Source organism: Lucilia cuprina, chromosome 4 (genome assembly GCF_022045245.1).
Source record: "Lucilia cuprina isolate Lc7/37 chromosome 4, ASM2204524v1, whole genome shotgun sequence".
NCBI lineage: Eukaryota > Metazoa > Arthropoda > Insecta > Diptera > Calliphoridae > Lucilia > Lucilia cuprina.
The window spans coordinates 73277614-73296789 of record NC_060952.1 but is presented as its reverse complement, the minus strand read 5'-3'; the positions used below and the strand labels follow the sequence as shown (position 1 = coordinate 73296789).

Sequence of the window (19176 nt, the reverse complement as noted above, 5' to 3'; positions counted from 1 at the left end):
CCCCACTTTATGACGGTGCTACAGTGAATCGATAGAGTTGGATACCCTACTGTCACCGATAAGTACCTTTGCCCAAAAAAAACTTCGAAACTCCGGCCCATACATGAGAGTTGTATTCCATTTTCGGTCGGATATAAGAGATGTAAATAGAAAGAAGATCAGATGGAGTGAAGTATGTCATATACCGTTTCAAAAAACCGAGACACTTGAATGTTTCTTTCGACGCTTGAAAAATGTGTTTAGTCCAGCGTTAAGTGTTAAAAAACAACATTGAGTCATACGGGCGTTAAAATCGACTCTGTTAACACGACCCCATTCAGAGATTTTTATCAACTCGTGATTAAGCGATTCATTCATATTGCAAAAACAATTATTACTTATTGACACATACACATAGTTTGTTTTACTAAAATTAGAACAAGTTTGAAATAAAGTTCTAAAAACAAACTACTCAACAACTTTTTACAACTAATGACCTTTAGCCGCCCCCTGGGGCATAAGTGTAACCAGGTTTAATGTTTACTAGATAATTTGATAGTGTTTTTTTGTTTGTTTTGTTTATTTGTTGTGCTGGAAAAAAGTGTTAAAAAGTTAAATACATTTTTAATATTGAATTTGTTGTTATTTTGTTATTGTTCGCAAAAAAAAGTCAGCTGCATGACTACAAAAGCCCAGCAACCCAATCAACCATTCAAACCATACACTAACAACAACTTTTTTTTTTGAAAATAACACAACAGACAGTTTGTCGACTTAATTTTAAAATTATTTAATTTTTTTTCAACGAAGTCATTATACAAAAAAAAAAGCAAAAATAACAATAGCAACAGCTAAAAGAAAAAAAATACAGACTGAACAATAAAAAACCCCCACAAATAATTTAAGTAAAAGAAAAAAAATTTCAAGTTAAATAAATTAAACAAGATGAAGAAGAATTATAAAAAAAGAAGAAAATAACAAAAACAACAACATATATTAACAACTATATATATTTTTTGTAATATAAATAAAATATTGACATTTTGAACATAAAATTGATAAAAAACAAACAGGTTTTTTTATTATAATAATAAAAAAAATCTAAAAAATATACATATAAATCCAGCTAATACCCGTCTTAGCCACAAATAAATTGGACTTTAAAAATCTATATATTTAAAACACATTTTTATTTAAAAGCCAAAAAGACACCGCTTTTTATAGATTTTAGTTTTTTTTTAAATATTTTAAGCAAAGTTTGGCTAAAACAAGGAGGCCATGTGTGTCAAATATTCAATAAATTAAAACAAATTAATAGAAACTAATAATCATCATAATAAACAAAATAACAATAACAACAAATATACTTTTCAAATTTATAACAATAATATAAATTTATGAATTTCGTTTTCTTGTGAAACTAAGTTTAGTTTAAAACGCCCTCAGGTTTAGGCAAAGATTTCTAGAAGTGTGTTCTTTAAATAAAAGCGTGTATTCTAAAGCAGTGATAGGCTTAAAGAGAATTCATAATAAACTTTAACAAAAGCAACGGCAAATAATGTTTGCTGAGTATTTTTACAATCTTATTAATTTCGTTTATTACAGGAAATAATAGATAGTTTTAGTAACCTGTTAACAACAGCTGCTGATCATTGCTTTTATAGGTTCCCTCATTTTGGTATATATATATTTCTTTCGATTATTTATGTAGATTTTTTTTGATTTTAGTGTAAAACTTAGTATGTGTTCTTTTTATTGATTTAATATTTAGATGAGAACTTTTAATTAACTTACCTTAAAGGGAGTTAATAAAAAAATCATTAAATATTTTTTTTATTTTTAAAAGGAAAAGTTAATTTAGAACAGCTATAAAAATACCCTAAATGGCTTGGTATTCTTAAATAAATTATGTCAATATTGTTGATGTATAATGATAAATATGTAGAGTTTCAAATAATATATTGAGTTTTGTTTGTCACAAACAAATAATTTAGTAATGCGAGTTAAGCTGGCATGAAAAATTTTAATTTTAAAATCGTACATAAAAAATAGTAATTTAATATTTTAGGCTAAGGTGAGTTTACAATACATCCTTGTGGCCCATTGTGATTCTCTTGCCATTCCTTTATGTTGAGAGAATGGTTTCTGTCCCTAATTTTGTTTGGCTACTTGGTTCTCGTCATGAAAACCAGCGAGTGTTTCTAATAAAACCGATTATATTTACTAGTAAAGCATCTCTGAAACAGTCAAGATCATGGAAAAGAATTGCACCAAGATAGAGTAGTCTGTGTACATAGAAAATGTTGTAACGATTTTACTTTCCCTTATTCTAGAGTAGATGAAATATTATACTAGTTAGAAAACCAATCTAGTTCCTCCTAAGAGACAAAAAAGTTCTACTCCTATCCGTTGTCAGAGTGGGGTTAGAGTAGTCTTAATACTCTACAAGTGGTGATATTTGACCATCTAAGTTCCCAGTCATCTATCAATTTTGGTAGCGTCACCAAGGGAGTGTGATTACCCCTTTGGACAATAAAATTTATTATACCCAAATCTATCGACTTGATTATTGACTAGTGTATTGGCTAGTCTATTATTTTTTCTTTTAATTGATGTATTATCTACTGATTAGTTTTTCGACTAAACAACAGACTTTTCTACTGACAAGTCTATGAACTAGTTAAGAGACTAGTTAGTAGACAAATCTGTTTTCTAGCCTAAAGACTTTTATACTGACTAGACTAGTCCTTATAATTGTCTACTGCCTCGTCTACTGAATATTCTAAAGACTAATCCTTATGCTATGTATACACGGTTGTTAGATCTTACAACGTTGGCAGTAAAATATGCATAAAATGTATAATAACAGTGTAAACTTACAAATTTTGTGTTCCAATATTGTCATTAATGCTTTTTCTGACAACGTTGCATAAGAAAAATTGCAAGATTAGACGATTGTTAGACAATTTCTGAACTATTTGCTGACAACGTTGTAAGATCTGACAACCGTGTATCACGTCTTTTAGGTTTGTCTACTGCCTAGTCTACAGACTAGTCTATAGACTAGTCCATAGATTGGTCTACTCACGAGTCAATAGACTAGTCGTTAGACTTAACAACAGATTTTCATATTGACAAGTTAATGAACTAGACATGTCTACTAACTAGACTAGTCTTGAGACTTGTCTACTGCCTAGTCTTCTGACAAGTCAATAGACTAGTTCTTTGCCTTGTCTACTAACTAGTCTACAGAAAAGTCTATAGATTTGTCTACTCACAAGACGATAGACTAGACCATAGACTTGTCAACTAGAATATTCCTTAGAATTGTCTACTGACTAGTCTATAAACTAGTGTAGAGTATTCTATAAACTTGTCTACTGACTAAACTAGTTCTTAGACTTACCAACTGCCTAGTCTACTGACTAGTCTATAGACTAGTCTTAAGACTATTTTATAGACTAGCCCATAGGCTGACTAGACTTGTCCTTAAAATTGTGCACTGACATGCTTATAAAACAGTCCTTAGAACTGTCTGTAGAACAGTCTTTAGACTTGTCTACTGACTAGTATAGACTAGTTTATAGACTCGCCTGATGACTAGTCTATACACTAGTCCATATACTTCTCTATAGACTAGTCCAAACTTGTCTATAGACTTGTCCATAGGTGGGTTTACTAGGTATTCCATGTTGTCTATTCTATAAATTTGTCTACTGACTAGACTAGTTCTTAGACTTGTCAACTGTCTAGTCTACTGACTAGTCTTAAGACTAATATATAGACTAGCCCATATACTGACTATACTTGTCCTTAGAATTGTGCACTGACTTGCCTATAGAACAGTCCTTAGAACTGTCCGTAGAACAGTCTTTAGACTTGTCTACTGACTAGTACTACTAGTCCATAGACAGATTTATAGACATCTCTACTGACTTATCCAGAGTCTTGTTTTGTGAAAATATAGACTCGCCCTCGTATTCATAAAAATATTAATTGCTTATTTAAGGTTTATTGCTCACATCTTCCAACAACAAATTCCAACAAAAAATCATCAATAACTTAATTAAGCATTTATGAATATATTACTAGAGAATACTTTAAGGGGTTATTAATTAAATAAAACAGTTGCCGATTTATTTAATATTTCTAATGTAACGTAATATCAATTCGCCTTAAACTCAACAAATAAACTACTCCCAACCTTTAATGTTTATTGTTATGTATTTTAAAATAATATTAACATTATTATATTAATTAAATAGCATACAAATTGTTAACATAATCATTAAAAAAATTATAAAAAAAATAACAAAACAATAAACCCAATGAAATTTTACGAGCTTTTTTTGTGTATTTTTTAACCAAAAAGGGCAACACATAAAAAAACTCATACCCACTGTGTATTGTTGTTTGAGTTTTAGACACATTGTTATCGTTTTTTGACATTATGAGCCCACAGTTTTTATGCATATATGTATATATTTTCGCTAAAAAAATATATATTTTTAAGGAATTTTTTAAATGCGGAAATCAACTAAAGTTAAATTTTTTATATATTCAAACATAAATTATATTACACGCTCTCAAATAATGTGTTGGCTCATCATCACATTTAAAAAAATCTCTAAGTGGATTTATGTCTAATTTACTAAAAAACGATACTAAATTTAAAACAATATGAGACATTTATATTTCGTGCAAAATTATACAAAATTTTTCTTAATAAACAAAAACACAATTTCAATATTAATCGAATTTTAAATGACATTAAAATGTGTCATTATGACAAAACATTTAAGTGACGCCCATTTTATTAAAATTTATAAATGAATATGGATTTTTAAGAAATAATGAAAAAAAAACTAAACATTTTGTCACAGTTTCCTGTTTAACAGGTAAATGACTTGAATTTTTAAAAATAAATTTCATTTCAAAGTGAATTTTACTTAGAAGTCATTTAAAGAATGAGAATAAAACGGGTGAATTTATTTTGTAGGAAAAAGTACCTAAAATATATGAATTTTCAATAATGCAATGATTGGGCTTTTATAAAAATAAAATTTATTATTTATTTCAAAATGTTTGTCATCTTAAAGATGAAACTTAAAACAGTTTAAAATGTTTAAAACATATTTGAATCTAAACCTACAAAATTTCATTAATTTTATATATATTTACCCAGTAAAATAGAGTTATCTATAGACTAGTCTACAGTCTAGTTTATAGAATAGTGTATAGTCTATAGTCTTGTCTATAGTCTTGTCTATAGTCTAGTCTATAGTCTAGTCTATAGTCTAGTCTATAGTCTTGTCTATAGTCTTGTCTATAGTCTTGTCTATAGTCTAGTCTATAGTCTAGCCTATAGTCTAGTCTATAGTCTAGTCTATAGTCTAGTCTACAGTTTAGTCTATAGTCTAGTCTATAGTCTAGTCTATAGTCTAGTCTATAGTCTAGTCTATAGTCTAGTCTATAGTCTAGTCTATAGTCTAGTCTATAGTCTAGTCTTTAGTCTAGTCTATAGTCTAGTCTATAGTCTAGTCTATAGTCTAGTCTATAGTCCAGTCTATAGTCTATAGAATAGTCTATTGTCTAGTATTTATTCAATAGACTGGACTATATACTAGACAATAGACTCTAGTCTGTGGTCTAGTCTAGTCTATATTCTAGTATATAGTCTAGTCTATCTAGTCTATGGTATAGTCAATAATCTAGTCTATTGTCGAGCCTATAGTATAGTCCATGGTCTAGTCAATAGTCTAGTCTATAGTCTAGTCTTGAGTCTAGTCTATTGTCAAGTCTATAGTCTAGTCTATAGTATAGTCTATAGTATAGTCTAGTCCGTAGTCTAGACTATAGTCTAGTCGATATTTTAGTATATATGCTAGTCTATAGACTAGTCTATATTATAGTCATGTCTTTAGTCTATTCGATTGTCAAATCTACAGTCAAATATTAAGTTTTGTGTATAGTCTGAAGAATTGGCTGGATTCATTCTTGGTCTCAAAAGTTGAACAGTTCTTCTTCTGCCGACTATAAATCTTTTTTAAAAACTAATTAAGATTTCGTGTAAACAAAGATCGCTTCTTTATGAAATATTTAAAATAAGTCATTCTCTATACTAAATAACAAATTATTTTTATTATAAATTAATTATACAACTTAAACAATTATTAAATTGTTCTATAGGAAAAAATATGTTTTGCTAAACCATAATTATGAGGTGTGGGTTTTAGTTAATTAGAAAATACATAACTCACGACAGGTGAGAAGATTTAAAATATTTGTATAAAAATACTTATTTCAAGAAAATATTTTAAAGTTCTTTTTAATAAATTATTTTATTAAAAAAACATTTTTGTTGTTTGGGTCAGTTAATAAATCCATTAACAATAAAAACTATAACAACAACAAAAAAACACTTAAATATTTTTGCAAACATTTTTCTGAAACAACAAAAAAACGCAACTAAGAAAACCAGTATAATGAAAATAATTAAATTTAACACACACACCCCAAAAAGTGTTATAAAAAAACAACAATTATAAACAAAAAAAAAAACATAATTAACAACAAATATTTTAATGTTAACACTAGTTTAACAGCGAAACTGAATAAATAAATAAAATATTTTTATTAAAAAGTTCTTTCAACTATTGGTTTATTTATAAAAATCGACATAAAACTCCAAAAACAGTTAATAAATTAAATTGTAATTTATTTCATTTGAAAAGAAAACAACAACAAATTGCATTTAAAATGTAACGTTTAAAACGTGCGAAAATGTTTAAATTTATTTTGTAAATTTTTAATTTTTATTATTTTATTATGCCGGTCTATGGTCTAACTGTCGTCTGTCTGTCTGTCTGTCTGTCTGTAGGCTTGTGTCTGTTGTGTCTACATTTGTCTTTTTTTATGGTTAATTTTATTGAAAATGTCTGTTTGTCTTCTTCATGTTTGAGGGCTTTGAAAACTGTGTGTCTAAGAAATTCACCTAATGGCCCATTAAAAACGAATATTTGTTTATTTGCAGTCAATAAATACATTTATGCCAAAGAAGCCGTTGTTTTTTTAACCACAACAACAACTACTGCAATAAAAATAACAACAATTGTAAATACTAATCACTCATTTACTTTGATCTTGTTGTATTTATTTAAGTAATTTAGAGAGCAAAAAAAATGTTGATTTAAATAGACTTAAATAATTAGCAACTGAAGACGAGGAAGTTAAAAAAAAAGAAACAAAACTACAAAGTGCTGTGATTTGAAATAGTTACCGTTTGAATATTGAGGCTACTCACTGCATAAATTTAGTAAAATTTGGTTGAAAACAAAATTGTAAAATTTATAGAAATATTAAAAAATTAATATATATTTTTAAAAATTTTCTTAAATATTTTTCTTTTACGAAAGAAAATTCTCATTAAAATTTTATATTATTTAGAAAATTATTGATTATTTTTCTTTCAAAAGAAAATTCTTGAACAAATTTATTTTTGATAAAAAATGTTTAATTAAATTTGTTTTATTAAAAATTTTTGATTAATTTTCTTTTTCCAAATTTTTTCTCATAAATTTTCTCTTTATAGTTTTAGTTAGTATCGAGTTCAGTTATAGATAAGTTCTAGTTCTATTCTAGTTCTATTCTAGTTCTGTTTTCGTTTTGTTCTAATCCTGTTCTAGTTCTGTTCTAGTTCTGTTCTAGTTCTGTTCTAGTTCTGTTCTAGTTCTGTTCTAGTTCTGTTCTAGTTCTGTTCTAGTTCTGTTCTAGTTCTGTTCTAGTTCTGTTCTAGTTCTGTTCTAGTTCTGTTCTAGTTCTGTTCTAGTTCTGTTCTAGTTCTGTTCTAGTTCTGTTCTAGTTCTGTTCTAGTTCTGTTCTAGTTCTGTTCTAGTTCTGTTCTAGTTCTGTTCTAGAACAAACAAAAATTTTCAGAATTTTCTATATATTTTCATAGAAAATTTCGAATACGTTTTTTAGCAAAAAATTTTTATTCATATTAATATTTTTCTTTACAAAACTTATTTTGAAGTAAAAACTTGTTAATAACAACTAAAATCATAATTAGTTTTTACAAAAAGCAATTTTTTTCCGACACCCTTGGGATATATTCTTAAATATTAAATATTTTCTTAATAGAAATTAACACCACCTAGTAGTGTTAAGAATTTTCATAATTAAGTGATACAAGAATAAATATTTAAAAAATTAATTTTAATAAATTGTTTATTTATAAAAATCTTTTTTGACAAGCAATTAAAAACAACAAATAGAGAAATCAAATCAAAATTTTTATGAATACATAATTATCTCACTGTAATTAAAAACTAATTATACGATATTTTGATTTTGTTTTTTTTTTTGCGCCTTTTTAACTTAACACCCCAGAGGGATTAAAAACAACAATTCGCCACACAGTTGGACGAAAAAAGCAAAATAGTAAAATTACACAAAAATTTCGTATAATAAGAAATACACTAAACAGTTGTTGCTCTTTTATTACCTTGTAAAACAACAATGTCATTCAACAAAATCAAAACAATTCATAGACTTACACGTACTTAATGATATTAGATCGGCAATAGGCCTAGACAGGTTAAACGTATAACTATTTAATGCTTATGTACATATGTTTGTATGTATGTAGATATGCTCTTAATTACTTTACGAGAAGTAAGTACTTAGACATTGTAACACACAAACTGTGAGTACGTGTGTATGAAGGTGTGTATGTAAACTGCCTACCGAGCGAAGTAATAATGATAACGATCAATGAGAAATATAAAACAATAATTAAACCAACCGACAATCGGTTAGTGTTAAATGCGAGCAAAATAAAAAATCGACCACCAACGAAATTCACTCATTTAATATGAATGTTGCGTGAATTTTTTTTTAAATCTAATAATAGCGCGTAAAATTATAAATATACATATTTTTAACACATTAATTTTAGCATCAATTGTTATGAATCGCTAAATATTAACATTTGTTTATGTTGTTGTTATTTAAACAAAAAATAAACATTTTCGTGCTGTTTGTTATTTACATGCTAATTAGTTGGAACCACGTGTAGGGCTGCATTTGCATAAAAGATTATGATTTCAAAATATATATTTTTTGTAAATCAAAGGTTTATGTATTAGTAAATGATAGTAAAATATATAAACAATATCTTATCCAAATTTTCGATATTTATTGCCATTTTTATAAAAGAAAATTAAATCGAAATTTTTTCTATAGAAAATTTTATAAATTTTTTCTTAATAGAGTTTAGGTTTTAGGTTTAGAAGGGTTATGCATGTCCACTTGGAACCCATAAGGTCCATTGTGATTCCATTGAAAAGAGTAGGACTTAGAGAAACAAAAATACCTACAAGAAAAACTAGAAAGAATGAAGATAGGTAAAGAATAGAAAAAAAAGACTGGAGATTTTAGAGAGACAATATTTGTCCCCCTATAAAGCCCAGCCGAAGAAGTGATTAATCCCCTTGACAAAATCTAGTAAACTACAACGGTCAAGACCAGCAATATCCCCCATTTCGTCATACCCCAGCCATCTAAGCCTGAGATTCTGTATCCTAGGACAGTAGCAAATTATATGCTCGATTAACTTTATTTCCTGCTTTTTTTCGCACAACCTGCAATAGTTCGGTATATTGATGTCCCACTTACTAACAAAGGTCCTAACTAAGCAGTGCCCCGCTAGCATTCCTATCATAATTCTGCATCTATCCAGTCCTATAAGTATTTTGGCAGCCCTCATATCAAATTTTGGCCATAGAGCCTTAGATACTTTGCAACCAAATCTACTATTACAGGACTATCACGGACTCTTTCGAATAACAACCTATAATAATTACAAATAGATGGTGTTACCATCCTTTCGCTGTTATCTATATCAAGATTCGATATAGAAAGTTCGTTCGCAACCTCATTACCTTGCCCCAGTACCTAACACGGTACATTCGTTAGGGAGTCTGAAGGACCACTTTATGTTATAACTACGATATATACACCGGCATCCTGCATAACTACCAAACAATCTATCAGTTCAAATCATCCCTAGTTCGAAATTCTATCAGAGGTGTTACACCAAAGTCTAGAGTCGTAATATCTACCCCTACTTCTTAAAGAATTTTTGTATGGTCGTCACGCGAATTTTTTTCCAATAACCCATATCTGGTTGCAGACCCCAATTCTTCCCTATAGAATTCTTGCATGTGTAGTAGGCATTGAGTCGCTTTTTCATTCATTTCTGAGTATTCTCCTTACATGACAGCTTACTATTAAGGAAAAGTCCTTAAAACATAGCTCCTCTAGATAAACATATTTCGACGCCATTCAACTTTAACAGCCTAAACTTGTCTATCTTGTACTTTCTGGTAAATAGTAACAGATCCGTTTTAGTAACAGTTTCCTTATCATTCGCCCATATCGAGCGTTTACCTAGTGCTGTCTCCATGATGTCATTGATCGTTGCCACATAGGCTATAATCTTCCCACCTTTATAATACCGCTTGTAGCCACAGCAGAGAATATAAGACACCTCCCTGGTAACCTTTTTCCTAATGCAATGATCCTAATGCTAAGTACCACACTATCCACTTCACCAGTAAGTCCTAAACCGCTGGTAGCCACAACAGAGAAGATAGGACACTTCTCTGGTAATCTTTCTCATAATACAGTGATTCTCTATGTTGGAATTTAAAATTCTGCTGCTATGCACGCATACTATCTACTTCACCAGAAAGTCCTAAACTCCAAGCTCTATAAGCGAATTTTTTTTATAGAAAATTTTCGATAGATTTTCTTTTTATAGAATATTTTTGAAATTTTTTTTATAGAAAATTTTCTACAAAATTTCTTTTTATTGAAAATTGTTGATAAATTTTTTATAGAGAATTTTCAATAACATATTTTAAAGAAAATATTTAGTAAATTTCCCATAAATTTTCATTTCATAGATATTCAATATGATATTTAAAATGATATTTTATATAGAAAATTTTATTAAAATTTATTCTTTTAATTTTTATAAATTTCAAATCACTATACCTGTTTTTTTAATATGTCATAATAACATGATTCACCTAAGATTTCAAACAATTAATATTTATGTTTACCATGAACAAAGTAATGTATTCGTGATAACAAATTAATTGAACTGTGATTAATAATAATTTCACCCAAAAAAAAACTTATGGTATTGAAATTCAAAATTAAAGCATATTAATCCAAAACCGCTTTCAGAATACAACAAATACTAGGCAATTATTTAATTCGTGGAAAATCTTAAAATAAAATTTATCATCAGCAAGAATTTATAAAAAAGTTATACGTAATATACTTTCTATACAAAATTATGAATATAAAATGAAAGTCATTTAAGAATTTATAAATTTTTAGAATTTTATTAATATCTACATACATATGTACCTATGTATAGGTATATATGTTTCTATCTATCAACTCGTGCCAGTTATTTATATTCTATATGATGGGTTGGTTCTGATTAATGAGTTGATTTTTTGATTAAAAATTAACTAAATGCATAATTTAACAACTATTTTTTGTTTTTATTAAAAGAGAAATTTTTGTTTTAAAGTTTAAAAAATATTCATATTGAAATATGATATCGAAAATATTTGTTAATGATTTCAAGAATATTTCTCTTAATAATTAACAATGACTTTATTTGCTGTGTATTACCCTTAAGCTATTTGCTCAGTGGTTAATTTGTATATAATAATGTCATAATCTTTTAGTGTCTAAATTTTTTGTATAAATGTTGAATTATATTTTCTTAGTTTTATAACTATTTAAGAAGTAAAATTTAAATACTTTAGGTTAACTAACTGTTATTTGAGACAATTCGTCTCCGATTTCAGTTTAAGTTTTAATTGTTTTAAAAAGTAGAAAGTTAAACCATTGTTAAGCTTCAGTTTACAACGATTGAACCTATAAACTATATAAAAGTCGTATTCTTTATGTGAACGGAAGCCTTTTGTCGTTTTGTATCGCCTCTCTGTGCCTTCCATATAACAAGTAGTCTTCAATTTGTATACATGATTCCACCGATCTATGGAGTTGAGATATCTTATCTAGTTTTTGAGTTCCCGAGATGCGAAAACATCACTTCCGCTTACAACCATGTAAATGAGATGGTTTTTGTTGATTAGGCAACATCACCTAGAGACGTAATCGGTAGACCGATATACGAATCCATCAAATAAGCCAAATACAAGTTTTAACAAATCGGAAACATATTGTGCTAAGTCTTCTATGAACAGCTTCAGACAAGGAAGGGAAATTCAATTCAAAATCACTTGTATAAGATACCGCATATCCATCACTATTTAACCCATCAAACTTCTCATTTATGCGTCACATTTATTGGGAAAACATCTAAAACATTAGAATGTACCCGAAGCTAGTATAAATCCTTCTTTCATTCGGTAACAGCACCGAACATAACCTTAAATAAATAGTTAACTTTTTATCTGTCTTTTAACCAACTTTATCTTATCGCGATTTCGGATTTAAACCACATTTACCCTTAAGGGACCTCTGTAATAGTCCGAACACAACAAAGTCTGAAACTCTGCTTTTCAAGGAAAGAACACTATGAGTTTAAAGTCCTGGCATACCAGAGGTACTGGTAGCATATATTTTACCTGGGATTACAATCCCACCAAAATGGGGGAAGTTTATCAAGTCCTGGCATACCAGAGGTACTGGTAGCATATATTTTACCTGGGATTACAATCCCACCAAAATGGGGGAAGTTTATCAAGGGGTAGTTTACACCCCCTTACACTAAGTAATAAAATTATTACTAAAAATGAACAAATAAAGGAGTAAAGAAATAACTAATCCTTAATAAAGTAATCATCCGTTTAAATCTCGGAACAATTATTTACTTATAAGCCTGCACATTGGGTTTATATAGAATGTATATTCCTAAAATATTTTTGTTTTCATATTAAAAATGAAATATAGACATTAAAAATGATGAGTAAATTTATAAATTGATAATTCATATAACAACATCTGTATAAGTAGTTTGATGACTCAGTAAAGAGTTTATAATGATAATGGAAAATCCTTAGATTTTAAACCATAAAAGAAATGTGCAATTTGCATACAAACTGAGACAGAGGTATAAATACAAGTTTACAGTTTTATAAAAAATTTATTTGATAACATTCAAGTCTGTGAAGTACAACAAACAGTTTAATTAAGAACATAAAATGCCGCAAAAGATTTATTACGAAAAGGTATTAATTTGTTTAAATAAAGTTTAATTAACCATAAAACATAAAATTGACTAAGGACTAGACAGCCACATCAACCTAATTTTAGGATGGCGAATGTCAATTCTAAGATTTACAGAAATCAAAACAAAATTTATAATTTAAATATTTCCTTTACAAATTTTTTAAAATACGTCGACCCAAGTCGTCTTAAGCTTATTAGCGCCGTCAGCTTTTAAAATATGCCGGCGGCCCAGTTAGCTGTCAGCCATTTATCTTAAACAACAGCTTATAATTTTTAATAACAAATCATATAATTTTTAATAACAAATCATTGTAACGATTTTTTCATTTATATTTCTTCTCTTTTTTTTATTCTAATTCCAGCTCGTTTTAAAGAAAACTTGTGAATGGTGGTTTTATAAAAATAAATGCAGCAACATGTCGACACATTGGAAACAAAATGCATTTTTAATACTTGCCACCTGCATTTTAATATTTTTGGGTTTAATCATATTTTTCTCGCTGCCCGTAAATGATTCAACGAAATCTCATCCACTAACAGAGTTACCAGCCATACAAGCAACAATTAACAATAATCATCTTAGCCCTCAACATAATTGGACAACAATAACAACGACAACAGCGATAGCGCCGATAATAACAAGTAGTACGAGTAGTAGCGATAATAGAAATAATATTAATGACGATCATGATTATGGTGGGAATAGTGATGATCGTCTATTTGACATCACTGAAATCACTACCTATACAAATCATACGTTTGAGGGCGATGATGACTGGATTATAGAAGATGGTAAGTTGTATTGGAATTATAAACTCTTTTTAGATTCTCTAGGTTCGGTGTAATGCTGTAATCTAAAAGACGTTTTTGTATTTAAGTTCCTTCATTTTAAAAAATGTTATTATTATGAAACTGTTTTCTTTTCTTTTTTCCAGATGATATTGAACAAGATATTGACGATATTAATAATAGTATACCAGAAGAATTAACCAGTGATTTTGTTACACCGATTAAAGTTCATAATTTTAGTTTAAATGCCGATGATTTATTATATGAATCAAAAAGAAATTTAAATACTCCTAATAATAACAATAATGGTAAATACATAAGTTTCACTTAATACTGAAATTCCGAGATAATGAAAATCAAAATCAGCTGGTTTCAAATTATGGAACTCGATAACGTTTGAAAGTTTGACTTTTTTCGATAACAAAGCTAAATTAAACTGTAATTTTAAAATAGTTGGTCCAATGTCCATTTACTTGTTCATATATGTATTAAAGCTTTAAATATGGACTTCATAGACCCTTTTTACTACAATTAATATAACTCGGGTATATGATAATTTTTAAGCGATTAGTGATACAATTTCCTGTCATAATTTGAACCCTGGTTTTATTTATTACCAATATCGCGCTTTAAAGCTTCTGAAGACGGCCGCCACACAGATTTCAGTTTTGTTTCTGTTCAGGATCTTTTCATGAATTGAGAATTTGGGCTGGCATTCTGCTTAAGCTTTCCTAATATTTATTTTATTAATTTTAAATTTTTATTGTTTTCTTTGAAAAAAAAACTTTCATTACAGATTATTTTTCCGCATTTAGTGTGACGGGGACATTTCGTAGTAAATCTAGTCAAATCTGGGATCCTCATCCAGAGTATATATTGAATGCATTTGGCCATCAATTGCATTTAGTTCTACATCAAGATACCTCATTTATACCACCAAAAACATTTAGGGTAAGATAAACTCCGAAACAATAGTAAAAATTTTTAATGATAGACCTATAAACTACTTGAGACTACATTAATCTATATTAAAGGAATTTATTAATCCAAAACTATTAAATCAAGACATGTACAATGTTATAAATTCCTTAAAAAGAAAAATTGCTTATACCTGAGGGCCGATTTTGCAGATTTTTAACATAAAAATTCCCGAAACTATAACGAATGATGGGCAAACTTGATATAGCGTCCTAGCAAACAATTAGTAGGATTTTTTTTCAGTAAAAGTATTTCATGGTCCGATTAGAAAAACATTTTCTTCACTAGGAGTAAGTAGCGATTTCAACCCTCAGTTCAACATATCGGCCTATAGATATAACTCTTGTATTTAAGCTAACATTCGGATAGAAAGACTTTAACATAGAATAAGAACCGAACCATTGTGATGAAGTGTTAAAAGAAGAGTTACGGGTTAAACTTTTAAATAAGAGGTTGGACTAATCAGCTATAGAATAAACTAAAACAAAAGATCTTATTTAAGTATATTAACTGATAATATTATAAAAAAATATACTGCTAAACATAACATGAATAAATAATTAATTTTGAAATATTTTTCATTAACGGAAAACCTTCAAAAGGTCATTAACATTTTAAATAATCATACTGAAGAGGAAGAACCGGTCGGAGGACATTATTTAGGTTGTTACTATAAAGGCTTTGTGGAAGGTGATGATCAGTCAGCAGTGGCCGTCTCACTATGTCATGGCATGGTAAGTAGTAGCCAAATAAAAACATAAATCATTATTTCAAATAAACACTCCCATAGAATATAAAATACTCAATAAATTTTTAATAAAAATTAATTTATGCACACAGTAATAAGTATAAATTATTAAATTACACATAACTTATGTTTTTACAATTTGATTTGTATAAATTATTAATTTATTTTTGTTTTTCACACACACACACAGACTGGTTACATTAAAACCAGTTTCGGCTCGCTGCTCATACAACCGGTCAATAATCAAACATACGATTCATTCAATACCTCCGCAACATCTGAGATTTTACACAAAATATGGCGTCACTCAAGACGCAATGCCAGACATGCTGTCTCCGCTCTTGAACTCGATTTAGAAGAAATCGAACAGAGTCTCTTGCCCAAATTGCATCGTAAGAAACGAGACTACGATCGCAATCTATTCACCATTGAACTGTTGGTCGCTGTCGATCGTACAATGAAAGAATTTCATAAAGACGATTTGACATCGTACATTTTGACCTTAATATCGATTGTTTCGAATATATTTGCCGATGCGAGTATTGGTAATTCCATTTATATTTCGGTTGCAAACATTTTGGTCTTGAATGAGTTTAAACGATCGCGTAGAAGAAATGGCCAAGCGACTGCCTCGCAGACATTGAAAGAATTTTGTTCGCATGTGGAGAAACATGGTTATCATTATGATACGGCAATGTTAATAACAAGGTAAGTTAGCGGTTGGGTGGGGTATTGAGGTTAGGAAATCAACAAACATTATTGATATTGGAAGTGCATTTACTGAGCACTTACATGTGTGCAATAAAAATATTGACATTGTTTACCTTCAATAGATTTATGAAATTTTTAAACAAGAAAATAATAAACAAACAAAAAATTAACAAGTACATAAGTATTAATAAATATGGCCTAAAAATATATAAATGATCATTTCAATAAATTAATTAAGTAATTAGTCGAAAAAATTATCATAAACAATTTTTAAATTATATATGATTTTTTTAAGAATTCATTGAAAATTGTCTAAAACTGCGGAATTTTTATAAATTACAAAGATCTTAATGAAAGAAGATCGTAAATAATATTTTAAATTGGATCTTTTTTATTAAAATATTTCGGTTTCTTTTTGTTTCTTTCAGAGATCAAATTTGTCGTAAAGAACGTGAAACCAAATGTGATACTTTAGGTTTAGCTGAATTAGGTACTGTGTGCAAAAGAAAATCATGCTCCATAGTGCAGGATAATGGTTTGCCAGCAGCCTTTACGATAGCGCACGAATTGGGTCATATGTAAGTATTTGAACAGAAAACTAATTAAAGATTTACATACGAAAAATAAAAGCAGCTATGGGCAGTTTTGTAAAACTTTTGTATGCGTGCTTAAGTGTACACATTTCTTTAAACATTTTTTTTTAACTTTCTCTAGATTAAATATGCCTCATGATGATGATGATCGTTGTAAACAATTCAATAAACCGGGAGTTAAAAGAAAACTTCACATCATGTCCAGTGTAATGGGTGATGATATACATCCCTGGTCCTGGTCGGATTGTTCGCGACATTATGTTTCAGAATTTTTAGAGTAAGTTAAACACTTTACTCCCAAATTATAATTTTCAAGAACATATCCCTTTAACTTAACTTTCTACAGAAAAGAAGATGTCACCTGCCTCGAAGACACACCCACCAAATTCATACGCAACTATAATACCCGACTACCCGGTGAAATCTATTCTCTCGATCATCAATGCAAACTAATACATGGCAATCAATCGCGCTATTGTCACATCGAAACCGATTGCAAACGTTTGTGGTGTAAAGCTAATGATACAAATGCCACTTGTCGTTCCAGTAATTTACCCTGGGCTGATGGTACACCATGTAATAATAATCGTTATTGGTGTCAAAAAGGTGAATGTTTGCCGCGTGAAGGTCATGTTCGTAAATTGGTTAATGGTGGCTGGGGTCCTTGGAGTCCTTGGAGCCAGTGTAGTTTAACTTGTGGCGGTGGTGTACAGGAGAGTCGTAGAGAGTGCAATAATCCACTGCCCAAAAATGGCGGTAAATATTGTACGGGTGCCCGCAAAAAATATCGTTCTTGTAATACACACAATTGTCCTCCCGGCTCGATGGATGCTCGAGAGCAGCAGTGTTACCAGATGAACGGCAGAGATTTTGGCATTGGCGGCATTGGACCGCATACGAAGTGGATACCTAAATATGGATGTAAGTTGCGATTTTTTAGGAAATTTTTAGAACAAAAACTTTTTAGGAATTCTTTTCATTAATAATTAAATATTGTTACAAAGACTAAAGCTGACATTGTCATTTCATAGAAAATATCATCATCATTATCATTTTATCATTATTGTCATAATCATAAATGTCTGAAATACATATCACACTTATTATTGAAATCACTATCATAGTCCTTACTATAATCACAGACCTTTGTAATATTTTATTGCTAGAGCTCCGAAATTGTCATATTTATACCCTACACCCCCCACTATAATGGAAAGAGTATTGTCCTTGACATACTAAAGGCTGTTATCATAATGTTCGACTATGGTTTAACCGGTAGATTTCCGCAGGTCAAGCTAACTGAGACGAGAATATTAACTAGACTAAATACTAGATTAAAGACAAGACTAAAGACTATAACTAAACTATAGACTAGATTATACATTAGAACATATTCAACTGAAGATAGGGTTACAGAGTTGTACTAGACTATAGACTGTACCAAAGACTCAATTAAAGACTATAAACTAGACATAGACAAGATTATAGACTTGACTATTGACTGGAATATTGACTAGACTATAGACTAGACCATAGACTACAACTAGATTACAGACTGGACTATAGACTAGACTATAGGCTAGACTACAGACTAGACTATATACTAGACTTTAGACTAAACAATATAATATAGACTATACTAGAGACTAAACCATAGACTAGACTATAGACAAAACTAAACGCTAGATTTAAGACTATAGACTATACTGTAGACTAAAGAGTAGACTAGACTATAGACAAGACTAGACTATAGACGAGACCAAAGACAATAAACTACAGACTAGATTACAGACTAGACTATAGGCTAGTTTATTAACTAGACTATAGATTGGACTGCAGACTAGACTAGAGACTACACTATAGACTAGACTTTAGACTAAACAATAGACTAAACTATAGACTAGACTATAGACTAGAATATACACTAGACTATACACTAGAATATAGACTATAGACTAGAATATAGACTAGACTATAGACTAGAATATGGACTATACTATAGACTAGAATATAGACAAGAGTATAGACTTGACTATAGACTATAAAATAAACTACACTTTAGACTAGACTATAAACTAGGCTAAATAACACTTTAGA

General features: G+C 29.4%; 1 protein-coding gene across 4 annotated transcripts in view; it reads left to right on the top strand.

The window, feature by feature from the left end:
* The window catches only part of LOC111675441 (A disintegrin and metalloproteinase with thrombospondin motifs 9), a 143758-nt gene that overhangs the window by 112954 nt on the left and 11628 nt on the right, over window positions 1-19176 (top strand). For all 4 annotated transcript variants that reach the window (XM_046950458.1, XM_046950455.1, XM_046950454.1 and 1 more), the window contains 8 exons: window positions 13623-14052; window positions 14196-14357; window positions 14846-15000; window positions 15630-15761; window positions 15966-16483; window positions 16915-17064; window positions 17201-17356; window positions 17426-18000. In XM_046950458.1, the coding sequence (XP_046806414.1) occupies window positions 13623-14052; window positions 14196-14357; window positions 14846-15000; window positions 15630-15761; window positions 15966-16483; window positions 16915-17064; window positions 17201-17356; window positions 17426-18000 (2278 nt within the window). The remainder of the gene's footprint in view (window positions 1-13622; window positions 14053-14195; window positions 14358-14845; window positions 15001-15629; window positions 15762-15965; window positions 16484-16914; window positions 17065-17200; window positions 17357-17425; window positions 18001-19176) is intronic.